Consider the following 13162-nt stretch of genomic DNA (forward strand, 5'->3'; position numbering starts at 1 on the left):
AGTCAAAATCAGACAAATAAATTGAAACGGACAGAGTAGTACATTAAGGTGACAATTTCTCATTCATGTCTCATTGATGCATAGTCACCACAAGATCATGGTAGGAGTGATCAAACAAGAGCTCAATGAACACATCAACTTCCCTCTTTTGCAAATGACAAGAATTTTGACACTTCTTGTTGTCACCTTAACAACTCTAGTAGATCCTTTTGATCCTCAAGTTCAACTGAACTACTACCAAAGTCCTTTGATAATCCCCTCTCTTTCATCAATGCTCGAATTTTCTCCGCGTCATTCCACCTTCCCATTTCACCGTATAAATTAGCCAACACGACGTAGTAGGCCGAGTTTCTTGGTGCCAATCCTATAAGCTTCCATGCAGCAAACTCACTCAATTCTTGATTTCCATGTAACCTACAGCCAGCAAGCAATGCCCCCCAAACGCTCTTTGTCGGTTCCATTGGCATTTCTGTGATCATCCTTAACGCGTCTTCTAAATGCCTTGAACGTGCTAATAGATCAACCATACACGCGTAGTGTTTCACACCAGGTGGAAATCCATACTTCTCATTCATTAACCAAGAAAAGATTTCTCTGCCCTGTTCAGCCATTCCGGAGTACGCACAAGCACAAAGCACGGCTACTAAAGTCACTTCATCAGGTTTGACATTTTCGCGCTCCATAATGAAGAACCATCGCACTGCCTCCTCCCCGCTTTTAGCCAACGCCAACCCCCTGATCACAGCATTCCAAGTATACACATTCCTATGCTTCATCTCTTGAAATACCCAAAAACCGTGTTCGATTTTCCCACACTTCCCATACATATCTATCAAAGAAGTACCCAAAATCACATCCATTTCCCATCCACTCCTCCTTATTTCATCATGTATCAATACCCCCATATCTAAAGCACCACAATTAGCACAAGCAGACAATGCATTCACCATCGTCACCCGATTGGGCGCCACACCCGAATCCCTCATTTTCTCAAACACAACAAGTGCATCATCAAACTTCCCACAATCTCTATACCCCATAATCAAAACCGTCCACGAAACAACATCTCTTTGAGGCATTTCATCGAACACTTGCTGACAAAACTCAATTTCACCACAAGAAGCATACAAATTCAACAACGAATTCTGCACATAAATATCACAAACATAACCCCATTTCACAACATGGGTATGTACAGATTTGCCTAACTTCAGCTCCTTAAGGTCAGATAAAGACTTTAGAACAAAAGGGTACGTGTAATTATTCGGAAAAATACCTTCTTTATGCATATGAACATACATGGAAATCGAATTCTGTTTCAGTACTGGGATTTCGGAATGTGAACATTCTTGAATCAGTGTGTTGCAGATGAAGATGTGGGGTTTCTTGATGAGTTTAGTGTAAAGGGTGTAAGCAGAGTTTAAGAGACCTAAAGATTTGGATACAGAGATGAAGTTGTGGGCTATGGTGGTGTTGAAATGGAGATTGTTGTGGATGATTTGAGCTTGGATTTGGGAGATTTGAGAAGGTGAAATACAGGTTTTGTTCAAGAAATTGAGGATTTGTGTGGATATATTGTTGAGTTGTGAATATGAGTTCGATGTCAATGGCATGATTGAGCTTCTACTTTCTTTTCTTTCAAATGGAGGGAAATGAAAGAGCTTTTATAGGGCCATAATACATAAATAATCATTCAAACTCAGTTTGAGCTGATAAGTAAACACTAGAACTTTTAATATGCACATCTAGATACTTCAATTTGCTTTTACTATGTTGAACACTTCAAATTCCAAAATGATCATCTAGACACCTCCAATATTTACGTGTCAAGTTTGTATCGAGTGTCCATGAGACACAGTGGCAATGAGTTGGAGTGTTTGGTGGCTAGTTGAGACTATATTAAGGTGTCGAGATGCGAACTCTTAAAATTGGAGTGTCTAGTAACTGGTCAAGATCAAGTTTGAGTGTTTGTGCATGTGTGTGTATATATATATATATACACAACTTTTTTTGTGGAATGGTTGTGTTGTGCGAAGAGTGTATTATGTAGCTGCTTGTCTAGTAGGGCGGCTCTTCTTTGTGGATGAGGAGGAAAATCGACTCTACGAACTCAAGGAAAGATAATTTTCATATTAGGTAAGATTCACCAGCCGCTAGACATAGCATATAAGCTTATAATTGTATCAATAGCACAAGAACTATTTTACCTCATTTAGGAAAGGGCTTTGCATAAGGCGATATGGGGTTGATTTCGCCAATGGAAGCAAACAAAAGCTTTTTCACCTACGAGCATTTGTATGAAGAAAAGAGTCTTGTATGTACAAAGGTTGGAGATAGTTTTTCCTTTATTTTAGGTGGATTAGTGAGTATTTATTTGGATATCATTACTCGACTTAGAAAGACAAATATCTATTGATCGAACCTTCAATTCAAGAGCCATTGTCAACTTGTTATGAAGTTTCTGTCTTCAGTGGGTCATTATTACTTGACTTAGAAAGAGGACAAAATTAGCTCATAAAAAACCATCACCTACCCAACGACTCACTCAAGTTATTAATTCAGCTCATTTTAATCTGTTGAATAATCAATCAGTAGTTAATTCAACTCATTTTGATTCGTCCAATAAACCTTCTTTAAATGGAGGGATTTGAATGTTGGTTTTAATGTAGCTATCATCACATATTTTAGAATTGAGAAGACAATCACGTTTGCCAATAAAATTTAGACGTGGGCACCATAAACTAGTTAACAAATGACTAGTTTAGACTCATTCACAACAGTATTTCCAAGGGTCTAGACTTGAATTTTTTTGACTTCCCACCCATCGTTCGATACTTATATTGAAGCCCCGACTAATTTGAATTTTCCCATGCAAGTGTTGAGACTACATCGGACAAGCGAATTATACCTCACAAAAAATATCGAAGACAAAAAGGACACAGGAGAAATGAAGTGATGATAATCCAACCACCCGATGGAGGACAGAGCTAGGGTATCAGTTATGAATCGATAAAACTCAATTAACTTTAGTTTAAATTTTGTATTTGTCTTAAAAATCCGTCGAATACATACACATTATTATTAATTTAAAAAGAAATGAGAATCCATAATTCATAAACTTCTGATCTTGACTTCGCCTCGTTGTTGTTGGGAGAATTGAAGACAAAGCAAAATATACAATTTGGACCCAAGCAAATCACTTCCACAACTAGCTTGCCAACACACAAATTAACTTTATCCAAGTATATCTCACTGGGCCTAGGAAACACATGGAGAAACTAAGTTCTTGTCACATCAACATGTGATTGAGGGTGTGTTATCAATATCTCTACCTGTGATTCAATGAGACCTAAAATTTCTTCAAATTCTTTTCCTTACAGAAAAGAAGATAACTCTTCTATCCGAAGAAATAATTCATTGAGATAATGAATCATTGATATTGACACATACAAGGTCGCCAAAACCTCGTAGAGGTAGAGAGGTCGTTTCCAAAAGATCCTCAGCTCAAGTAACATGCATAAGAGAAACTCTGAGCCTAATAAAGAGGATAATTTCATTTTCCTCAAGATAACCTGTTTGAAGAACACTAAAATCACAACTAAGTTTAGCACAAAAGATCTTGCCAACCAAGTTCTTTCATCAATATGTTCTTTATATTTTGTTTCATCAAATTCTTTCATCATCTTTAAGGACATGCCAATACTAGCATATCTCTAAGTTTAATAGACCAAACTAGTAATAAGTAAGGCTTCAAGCTATTGAATAGACCAACAACAACAACACATCAGTGCAATCTTACGAGTGGAGTTTGGGGAGAGTGGTGTGTATGCAACCTTATCCCTACCTTGTGAAGGAAGATAAGTTGTTTCTGATAGAACCCTAAGCTCAAGTAACAATCAAATCGATGAGAAATTGAGCACAAGGTTATAAATTACCAATCCATAAACTTAAACTGCAAGAGTTGATTCAGAACAAGTGACATAAGGTACAATACATCCATAGTTGGAGTCAAAAAGACCCTTCAAAAATGACTGAGTGCGTGTCAGATCCTTCAAAAATAGCGCTTTTTTGGAAGATCCGACACGAGGACTGCAACATTTTTGTAGAGTCGAAGCAACACAGGTACAACTTACAAGCAAAACAAAACAACAAGCACACAATCTGAAATGATATATTCAACAAAGATCAAGCAAGAGTGTCATAATGATCCACTCGTGGTTCACGTTCAACACAGAGGATTGCATAGAGAGCATAGATAATTCCAGGAACATAGCCCAATATGGTTAATACCAAGCAAATCAAGAACTCCACCTGGAAAAAAATTCAAAAAAGAAATCACTAACTCCCCTAAAACAATTGAATCAATTCTCAAACACCCTTTTCTGTTTAACAATCACCCAAATCAAAGTTTTTTCAAAAAAATACAAAAAATTGAATCTTTTTTCAAAATTGTAAATAAAAACATCACTAAATCCCCTAAAAGAAGTGATCCAATTCTCAAACACCCTTTTCAGCTCATCCCCCAAAACAATCAACTAAATCAAATTTTTACCAAAAATGACAAAAAAAATTGATTTTTTTTTTTTGCAATTTCAAGAAGAAAAAACACCCCACATCACAAAAATCCCCTAAAACAATTCACCCTATTCCCAAACACCCTTTTCAGCTCATCCTAAAAGACAATCATCCAAGTCAAAATTTTAACCAAAAAAATCATAAAAATTGAATCTTTTTGCAATTTCAAAAAGAAGAGAAAACACCCCACATCACTAAAAAAAATCCCCTAAAACAATCAACCCTTTTCTCAAACACCCTTTTCAGCTCATCTCCAAAAACAATCACCCAAATCAAAGAATCTAAAAATAATAATTAAAAAAGAGATCTTTTTAATATATACAAAAAAAGTTTTAGGTAAAAGGGGATCTTACAGTGCAGCAACCATTGCGAAGGCAAACACCAAGAGGAGGAAGCAAGATTGCTAGTAAGATTTCACAGACAAGTGCACATGTTATCTCCATTCTTGATTTCAAAAGGAGCTGAGGTGTTGAGAAATGAGTGACTTTTAGTGAAATGCAACTTCTTTGATTACTCATATTTATATGGAAAAAAAATACCATAGGATAGTACTTCTTTTTTTTTTTATTTCCCACCCGTGTCCAGATCCCATATTTGAGCTCCGACTAAATTTGGATTTCACTCTGAAGGACCCATTTTTCTCCCAACATGATTTATGTCACACAATTTATTTATTTTAATTAGTCTTTTAATTAATAATAATTTTATTTTTGAGTTTAGTGTTAATAAGATGATTAATAACTAAATAAATATAAAAATTTATTTTAGATTATAAGTTATAAAAATTTCATCTCATTTTTAAATTTTGAGCTTAATCAAACGTCTATCATGTAAATTTGAACGAGTGAACTACTTTTATATTAAGAAAATGCAAAAGTTAGATGTAAGGTGTAAATTGATGGTGGTGGTGTGGGTTCACAGTAGGTAACTGCTATGATAGCTGATAATAGTAATTAATATTTGTGGTTGATGATGATAATTGATAATTGTAACGGTAATAAATAAATAATAATCTTGTTGATGATTAAATGATGTTTAACAACATTGATGGTTTGTGATAATGATAGTATATAGTGACTAATAATGATGACCATTGATGTTAGGTTAATGGTTATAAGATTCAGATTCTTTTTTGTTTCCTATCATGTATTTGGAGTCCGCATTAAAGCTCCGATTAAATCTGAATCACACACTGCATGATCCATTTGAGATAGCACTCCCAATTAAAAAAATTTTATACCTAAGACTCGAATACGAAACTTCTAATTAAATGTCTCACTACTACACTACAACCCATGTTGGTCAGCTTTTTATCTTGGAGACACTTGTAAATGCTAGAGGGCTTCTAATATATTAGTTGCTCAAATTAAAAAGGGAAAATAATGTTTATCTTGGATGAGGACATTTTTGTTTTTTTGTTTTTTTGAGTGTGTATAAAACAAGGACACTAATAATAATTAAAAAAATTGTTCACACAAGACCTACCAGATGTCTTTGTACTATACTGATTGATTTTTTAAAAAAATAAATAGTTTAGGATGTGGAGGATTTATTCAACTAATCCCAACATCTTAAAGTCAAAAGTTGTTTAGCTACAAAAGAATAAATATTAACATTTTACTTAAGACAATTACATGCAGTTAGTTTTCTAATTACTGATTTACATACTGAATGTGTAATTGATTTCACTTTTGAGATGAATTTCATGGAAGTATTAAGTTGTGTTATGATTTTTATGAATTATTAAAATACTTTCATCATGCTTAACTAGTGGGATTGTAATTTTTCATCCAAAGATTTTAAATATAAAAAATAAACATAACAAAAAGTTAAAGAGATACGTAAAAATATACTTTTAATCTCATACATGTAATATATATTTTTGACAAAAAAATTGAATAAAATCCTTTTTGGTACTCTAGTTCCGCCCATGACTCAGTAGGATTGTAATTTATTTTGAAACTACTCGTGTTGGAAAAGAAATTTAATGAGATCGTTGATTCGAATCACTATAAAAGTTGTCTTGATAAGACATTAACATGATAAGACATTAATATGCTAGCAAAGACATTAAAATGTGTAGCACTATTGGGAGATAGCTCAATCATTCATATTATATTGATCATATAATAATTTAATTATGTGTTGCACTATGGGGAGATGATTGCATAAGTTGAATATTTTGTAAAACATGTCTAGATGTACTAAAAAAAATCGTGACAAAGTTTATATCAGAACGATAAATTTGAAATTTGAAAATTTGAAAAAGTCTTAAAATGTGTACAAGTCATGTCAAAGGAGCTTTTGTTTGTCTGTACAAAGGCCCCATACTTATAAATGATGGGCTAAAACAACATTTAAGAAATTTACACCTTTCTTTCTAATCTAGATCATGCAACTTATGAGCTCGTGAACTACTCACCCCTATGTCTAAAGGAGGCTTATGCACTCGTTGTCGAGGTCGATTCTAGAAACGTTTCAAATATGTGTGTATTCCATTAAAGCTATGACAGATGAAAAGAAATCACGTAATATTTTTATCTCAACTAGGATTTGAACATGAGACCTCCATGGTTCTCAGCTAATTTTATTGACACTAAGCTACACCCTTGAATGCTCTTCTAACACATGTAAGACTCGTACCCCGATCATTAAACGATAACACTAGTACTCCTTTAGTCCGTAATGTGGAACAAGAGGGATGCAGAATGCTTCGTGTTTCAAGAGAATGATCGAGGTCACACAAAAGCTAATGCAGCCCAAGCCTATCCCCATCAATCGTCCTGACTCATGTTTGGGACTCGGAAAGGGAAAATAGGGGTGGAAATTATAAGGTGGGAATCGAACTTTCACTAACAAGGTGAAAGTTCAAGTAGCACCAACCAATTGAACTACTACTCAGGTTAGGATGCCTTTAAAGATTGAAGAGGCATTCACTATGGAGGATTGCCAAACCTCAAAATTTAGTTCAAAAGGAAGGAGGAATGCCAAGTCAAATAAGGAGTCCTGGAATCTTATCCCAATCCGACGTGGGACATTCTCATCACCCCAATGGTTCTAACTATGGTACCATGTCAAATTTGGTTTAGGGCCTAACCTTGTAATTCATACCCCAAAAGGTAGCTCAACGGGAAGAAGATTTCTCAAGCCATATTAAAAAGTATCGGGATCTTATCTCGGTCCGATGTGGGACATTCTCATCAGAAATTAAGTACCACACATCAAAACAAAAGGCTATAAAGGTTCAATCTTTAAACTCAAACTGCAAAGTTGATTAAGATCAAGTGACATAGAGTACAATTCATCCAATGGTACAAGTTTAAATTACAAGCAAAGAATTACAATACAAGAATAAACAAGGCAACAACCACACAATCTCAAGTGGTGTAGTAAACAAGGCAAAATGAAAAAGGAATCAAACTATCAAGCAAGAGAATGGTAATGATGGTAGTGTGGTTCATTTTGAATACAAAGGATTGCATAAAGAGCATAGATAATTCCAGGAACATAGCCCAATATGGTCAAAATCAAGCAAATCAAGAACTCCACCTGCAAAAGATTACAAAAAATAAATCAACACCCTTGTCACTAAATCTCCTAAAACAATTGACTCAATTCTCAAACACCCTTTTTAGTTCATCCCAAAACACAATCACTCAAATCAAAGTAGAACAAAAATTACAACTAAACAAATTGAATCTTTTTTATCCACATCACTAAATAGAGTAGACAGTCTATCAAAATAGCATCTCTACCTCTAAGTTAAGTTTGCGTACACTCTACCCTTCAAAGACCCCACTTTGTTGTTGTATCACTAAATCTCCTTAAACAATTGACCCAATTCACAAACACCTTTTTAGTTCATCCCCCAAAACAATCACCTAGATCAAAGTTTGAAAAAGATTACAAAAAAATTGGATCTTTTTTCATCCACATCACTAAACATAGACAAAGTTGTATCGAAAATAGTCTCTCTACCTCTCTTAGACAAGGATAAGGTCTACATTCACTCTATCTTTGCCAGATCCTAGTTTATAGGACAACACTTGATATTTCTGTTGTTGTTGTTTGTATCACTAAATCCCCTTAAACAATTGATCCAATCCTCAATCACCCTTTTTAGTTCATCCCACAAAAACAATCACCCAAATCAAAGTTCCCAAAAATATGCAAAAAGATTGAATCTTTTTTTCACTCACATCACTAAATCAACTTTAAGCAATTGACCCAATTCTCAAACACCCTTTTCAGTTCATCCCACAAAAACAATCACCCAAATCAAAGTTTTCCAAAAATATGCAAAAAAAAAAATAAAAAAATTGAATCTTTTCTTCACTCACATCACCTAAATCACCTTAAACAATTGACGCAATTCTCAAACACCCTTTTTAGTTCATCCCACAAAAACAATCACCCAAATCAAGATTTCCAAAAACTATGCAAAAAAAATCAATCTTTTTTCAATTTTCTTTTTTTAATAAATATGTAGGAAAAAGGGGGATCTTACAGTGCAGCAACCATGGCGAAGGCAAACACCAAGAGGAGGAAGAAAGATTGCTAGTAAAACTTCACAAAGAATTGCACATCTTGAGTCCATTCTTCAAGACACCAGAGGAGTGGGGTGGGGGTAGGGGTTGAGAAATGATGATGATTGATATAAAGGCAATGATATTTTTCTTATGACTAAAATATATAGGAAATTTCTTAAATCCTAAGGTATGTAAACATTACAATTGACATGATAAATAAGGATATTTCATAAATTGGTATAGTGAAATTATTTTATAATATATTTTACTTGAGATTACCTAATACTTTAAACTAAATATGAAATAAGGTTATCGTTAATTTTTTTGACAATTTACATAAATCTCATAGTGTTAAAAGCTAATTACATTATTTTTCTATTTTTTTTCTAAATTACAAAAATCTCTTGAAATTTATAAATTTCTGACACATCACTAGACTTGGGGATACATCAGCAGACATCCGAATACATATGGGAGGGGTGTATTGAAGAGGGGATAGAGATGTATCCGAGAGTAGATTTCGAATACATCACTAGACTTCTAGATACACAGTAGACATCTGAATATATAAGGGGGGGATGTATCAGAGAGGGGATAGAAATGTATCCGAGAGGGGATAGAAATGTATCCGAGAGGGGATATGACATCCGGATACATAGGGAAGGGATGTAGCCGAGAGAAGAGGGATGTATCCGAGGGGGGATAATGATGTATGAGCGAGAGGGGAGTGATGTATCTAATAGGAAATTTTAGAAAAAAATTTAAATGGTAGAGAATTTTAGAAATTATGATAAAATAAGATGTGTATTTAGGTATTTTTTTCCTAAATTGTACACTGAAATTATTAATCATATCTCAAGTATCAAATGACCTCGTGGATAAAATTATTTTGGGATGTATAATCTTGAAATTATAATTCTTGACTAATTTATTATATCTAAACAATAAGTTTGAGGTATAAATTTATCTTCGATTAGTTATTTATTCAACCAAATAAAGTATAAACATATCCGACTCTAATTTTTTTTTCTTTTTGATTCTAAATCAAGAAAATGCCCCCTAAAAAGGAAGAAAATTAGTACCATACTCCTTTGAATGATGTATATTGTGGAAGAGATTTGATCTTTGGTATATAAAAAAAAATCATATATGGGTTGACTAGGCAAAGAGAAAAATAATATCAATGATAAAGACATGTTTTTCTTTAGTTTTTGTGTGTGTGAAGAAACCTAAGAGGTCACTTTTTTTTTTGTACAAAAAAAATAAATTTGTTGACACAATCAGATCTATTAATGCACCACCAAAGGATGTGATGTCATGAACGAGATGAAGCTCTTTCTTTCTTAATAAAAAATCTCAAGTTCGAGTTTTGAGTATAGAAAAATTCTTAAGTAAAGAGCTTTAGTGCATCCCTCTGAATGAGGCTTTAAGCGAAGCAAATTCAAAATAATCTAATTTCAATATGAATATCAGATATCGAGTGAAAAAACAAAATGAATATCACCATATATTCATTTATAATGATAGATTGATTTAATCAACAAATATAAATAATTTAAAAAATTGGGAGGAAGTGGATGACCAGTTAGGATCAATAGTCGTTAAATTTTCAACTTTTTAAATATAAAATAAAATTATAGCTCTAAAATTTGAATGTTACTTTAAATATCGTGCACAAATAAAACTGACTATAGAGATGACAAATGATGGAGTTAGATTCTTTATTAAATTAACAAAATTCGTACACTCATTTTTTAAATATAGAATATATTTATACTTCATTTTCTCTACTAAAATAATGTATTTATTTCAAAAAAAAAAATCAGCTTGGTCTTCCCCAAAAATCTATATATATTATATAATAAAGTTATATTGTGTCGGCAACGTAAATGGCGCAAAATTGGAGGACAATATTTTTTTTTAAAATGTCCTTCACAATGTTTACTACTAAAAATGGATTTAATAATTATAAAATATTAAAATTTTATCGCTAACCCTATTTAATCATGAATTGACGATAAATTATCATAAAAATTTGTTAGCTACAAAGTTCATATTCTAATTTAGAATTTTGTGATACGAAAATTTAAAATAGCAGATAGATCAAATACCACAACAAATTGAAAAATAAGAGACCATAAATAATATAAAGTTAAAATAATAGTCATATATCAAAGATTGTATTTATTTTGAAATTAAAGAATCTCAAAGCATATAGTATAACTAGTATTTTCTAGATCAATTAATCTAAAATTATTGTTTTCCTATCATCCAAAAGGAGAAAATTTTAAAAATTATAACATACATTTATTTAATCACAACCGATATTATTTGATACATGTGTTTGTGGATATATTTAATTATGTATTTGTGCGCATAATAAGTGTATTCGTATATATAATAATTGTATCTATGCATATTAATTTGCTATAAAATCCCCAAATCATTGCTATGTTAAACTACCACTATAAAAACTACTAATAAAAGGCTGAATTAACTAATCGACATATTTTTTTCAATAAAAAATAATAGGGACATGCCAAAACTTTTATTAATATTTTTTTAAGAACCAAAGAATATCGACTAACAAGTATTTTCTAGATTAAATAAATCTAGAATTATTGTTTTCCTATTATCCAAAAAAAATATTAAAAATTAAAAATATAATAATAACTAGGCTGTGAGAGGACGCCATTCTTCATCTTGATCATAACCACGAACCACAATTGCATAAATTGCATAAATAATTCCAGGAATATAACCTAGTAGGGTTAAAATCAAGCAAACCAAGAACTCACACTGCAAAAAAAAAGGCAAAAAATAATAATAATAATTAATCAAAAGTGATTAGCAAAATTTATTATGTTGAAAGAGATTGTAAGCATTTGATTCCACGTCTGATATTTGATACTCACATGACTAATTTAAATACGTATCGCGCAAGGTCTTTTAAAGGAAAAATGTCACATAAGGTCACCAAGTATGATGAATTAACTTAATATTGTTGAAACATTACTAGAACCTTTTCTTCAACGTGACGCCTTAATCATCAAGTGACAATTTTGATGGTCAATCAACTTTTTTTCTTTATTATCGTGATTCTTAAATAACGTTGAATGAGTTTTTTGCTACAAATTATAATTTAATCATGAACGACGACAATTGCATAAATGGCATAAATTATCCCTGGAATATAACCTAGTAGGGTCAAAATCAAGCAAATCAAGAGTTGACACTGCAAAACCAAAAGAAAATAATTAATAAAAGTGATTAGCAAATTTTATTGTGTTGAAAGAGATTCTAATTTCTAAGCATCTTTTAGTCACTAATAAGCATGATGCATTTTATATAAGTCAATTCAATTGTATATTGTAAAGAAAGATTTTTAAAAAAAAATAAAATTAGTATAAAATATTTGTAAGCATTTATATGGTTATAAATAATTTCAATTGTGGATAAATTGAGAACTTAGAATTAAATTATATTCAAAGTGAATTTCTTATCATCTATTTAATTTTTTGTGAACGAAGTTATCTAATATATTTGCTTGTGAATTCAATCAAGTACTTACTATTTCTCATCAAATACATATATCACATAACTCAATCAATCAAAATATAGAAAAATAAATAAATAAATTTCTTCACTATTATCGATTTCCCATGATTTTCACCTACCTTATTGACCGACCAATTAAGACACATTGGGTGCAACTTAAAAATACATGACATGAACAATAACAAAATTAGAAATTTCACTACGGATATTCGAGATTACTTAACTTATATATGTACTATCAATTTTTATATACGTATTATAATTTTCAACGAAAGGTATTCAATAACCGTTCTTGATCATGAACCAACAATAAAATTACTATGAAGAGTGAGGGGGTGGGGGATCTTACACTGCAACAACCATGTCTAAAGAAAACTCCAAGAGGTGGAATCAAGATTGCAAGCAAAATCTCCAAGAAAACTTCACATCTTGAAGCCATATTTAAAATATTTTATTTTATATTTAACAAATTTTATGAAGAAAGTTTAATAAACTTCTAT

The 13162-nt window shown here is 32.1% G+C and overlaps 3 protein-coding genes and 1 long non-coding RNA gene across 4 annotated transcripts; all 4 read right to left on the reverse strand.

Moving 5' to 3' along the window:
* Nucleotides 1-182: 182 nt before the first annotated feature.
* LOC102582833 (pentatricopeptide repeat-containing protein At1g50270-like) lies at nucleotides 183-1301 on the reverse strand. The gene has a single exon (XM_006343573.2). The coding sequence runs from the start codon at nucleotides 1299-1301 to the stop codon at nucleotides 183-185; it is 1119 nt and encodes a 372-aa protein (XP_006343635.2).
* Nucleotides 1302-3918: 2617 nt separating this feature from the next.
* On the reverse strand, nucleotides 3919-5082 carry LOC102583169 (UPF0057 membrane protein At4g30660). The gene is made up of 2 exons (XM_006343574.2): nucleotides 4929-5082; nucleotides 3919-4311 (listed from the first exon to the last, which is right to left on the reverse strand). Exons 1-2 carry the CDS (start codon nucleotides 5016-5018, stop codon nucleotides 4186-4188), a joined length of 216 nt encoding a protein of 71 aa, XP_006343636.2. The 5' UTR covers nucleotides 5019-5082; the 3' UTR covers nucleotides 3919-4185.
* A 2730-nt stretch (nucleotides 5083-7812) lies between these two features.
* On the reverse strand, nucleotides 7813-9266 carry LOC107059936 (uncharacterized). Its single transcript, XR_001473030.1, has 2 exons — nucleotides 9083-9266; nucleotides 7813-8124 (listed from the first exon to the last, which is right to left on the reverse strand). It is a non-coding gene; the product is annotated as an uncharacterized lncRNA (long non-coding RNA).
* A 2980-nt stretch (nucleotides 9267-12246) lies between these two features.
* LOC102586897 (UPF0057 membrane protein At4g30660-like) lies at nucleotides 12247-13101 on the reverse strand. Its single transcript, XM_006343667.1, has 2 exons — nucleotides 13012-13101; nucleotides 12247-12339 (listed from the first exon to the last, which is right to left on the reverse strand). Exons 1-2 carry the CDS (start codon nucleotides 13099-13101, stop codon nucleotides 12247-12249), a joined length of 183 nt encoding a protein of 60 aa, XP_006343729.1.
* Nucleotides 13102-13162: the final 61 nt, after the last annotated feature.

This window comes from Solanum tuberosum, unplaced genomic scaffold (assembly GCF_000226075.1).
Source record: "Solanum tuberosum cultivar DM 1-3 516 R44 unplaced genomic scaffold, SolTub_3.0 scf00047, whole genome shotgun sequence".
In the NCBI taxonomy this organism is placed as follows: domain Eukaryota; kingdom Viridiplantae; phylum Streptophyta; class Magnoliopsida; order Solanales; family Solanaceae; genus Solanum; species Solanum tuberosum.

Excerpts from the sequence above, each read along its gene's own strand:
- LOC102582833 (XM_006343573.2), bottom strand. The coding sequence starts at position 1,301 with ATGTATGTTCATATGCATAAAGAAGGTATTTTTCCGAATAATTACACG.
- LOC102583169 (XM_006343574.2), bottom strand. The coding sequence starts at position 5,018 with ATGGAGATAACATGTGCACTTGTCTGTGAAATCTTACTAGCAATCTTG. Across the intron at positions 4,312-4,928 it reads TTCGCAATGGTTGCTGCACT|GTGGAGTTCTTGATTTGCTT; the intron begins GTAAGATCCCCT and ends ATTTTTTTCCAG.
- LOC102586897 (XM_006343667.1), bottom strand. The coding sequence starts at position 13,101 with ATGGCTTCAAGATGTGAAGTTTTCTTGGAGATTTTGCTTGCAATCTTG. Across the intron at positions 12,340-13,011 it reads TTAGACATGGTTGTTGCAGT|TGTCAACTCTTGATTTGCTT; the intron begins GTAAGATCCCCC and ends TTGGTTTTGCAG.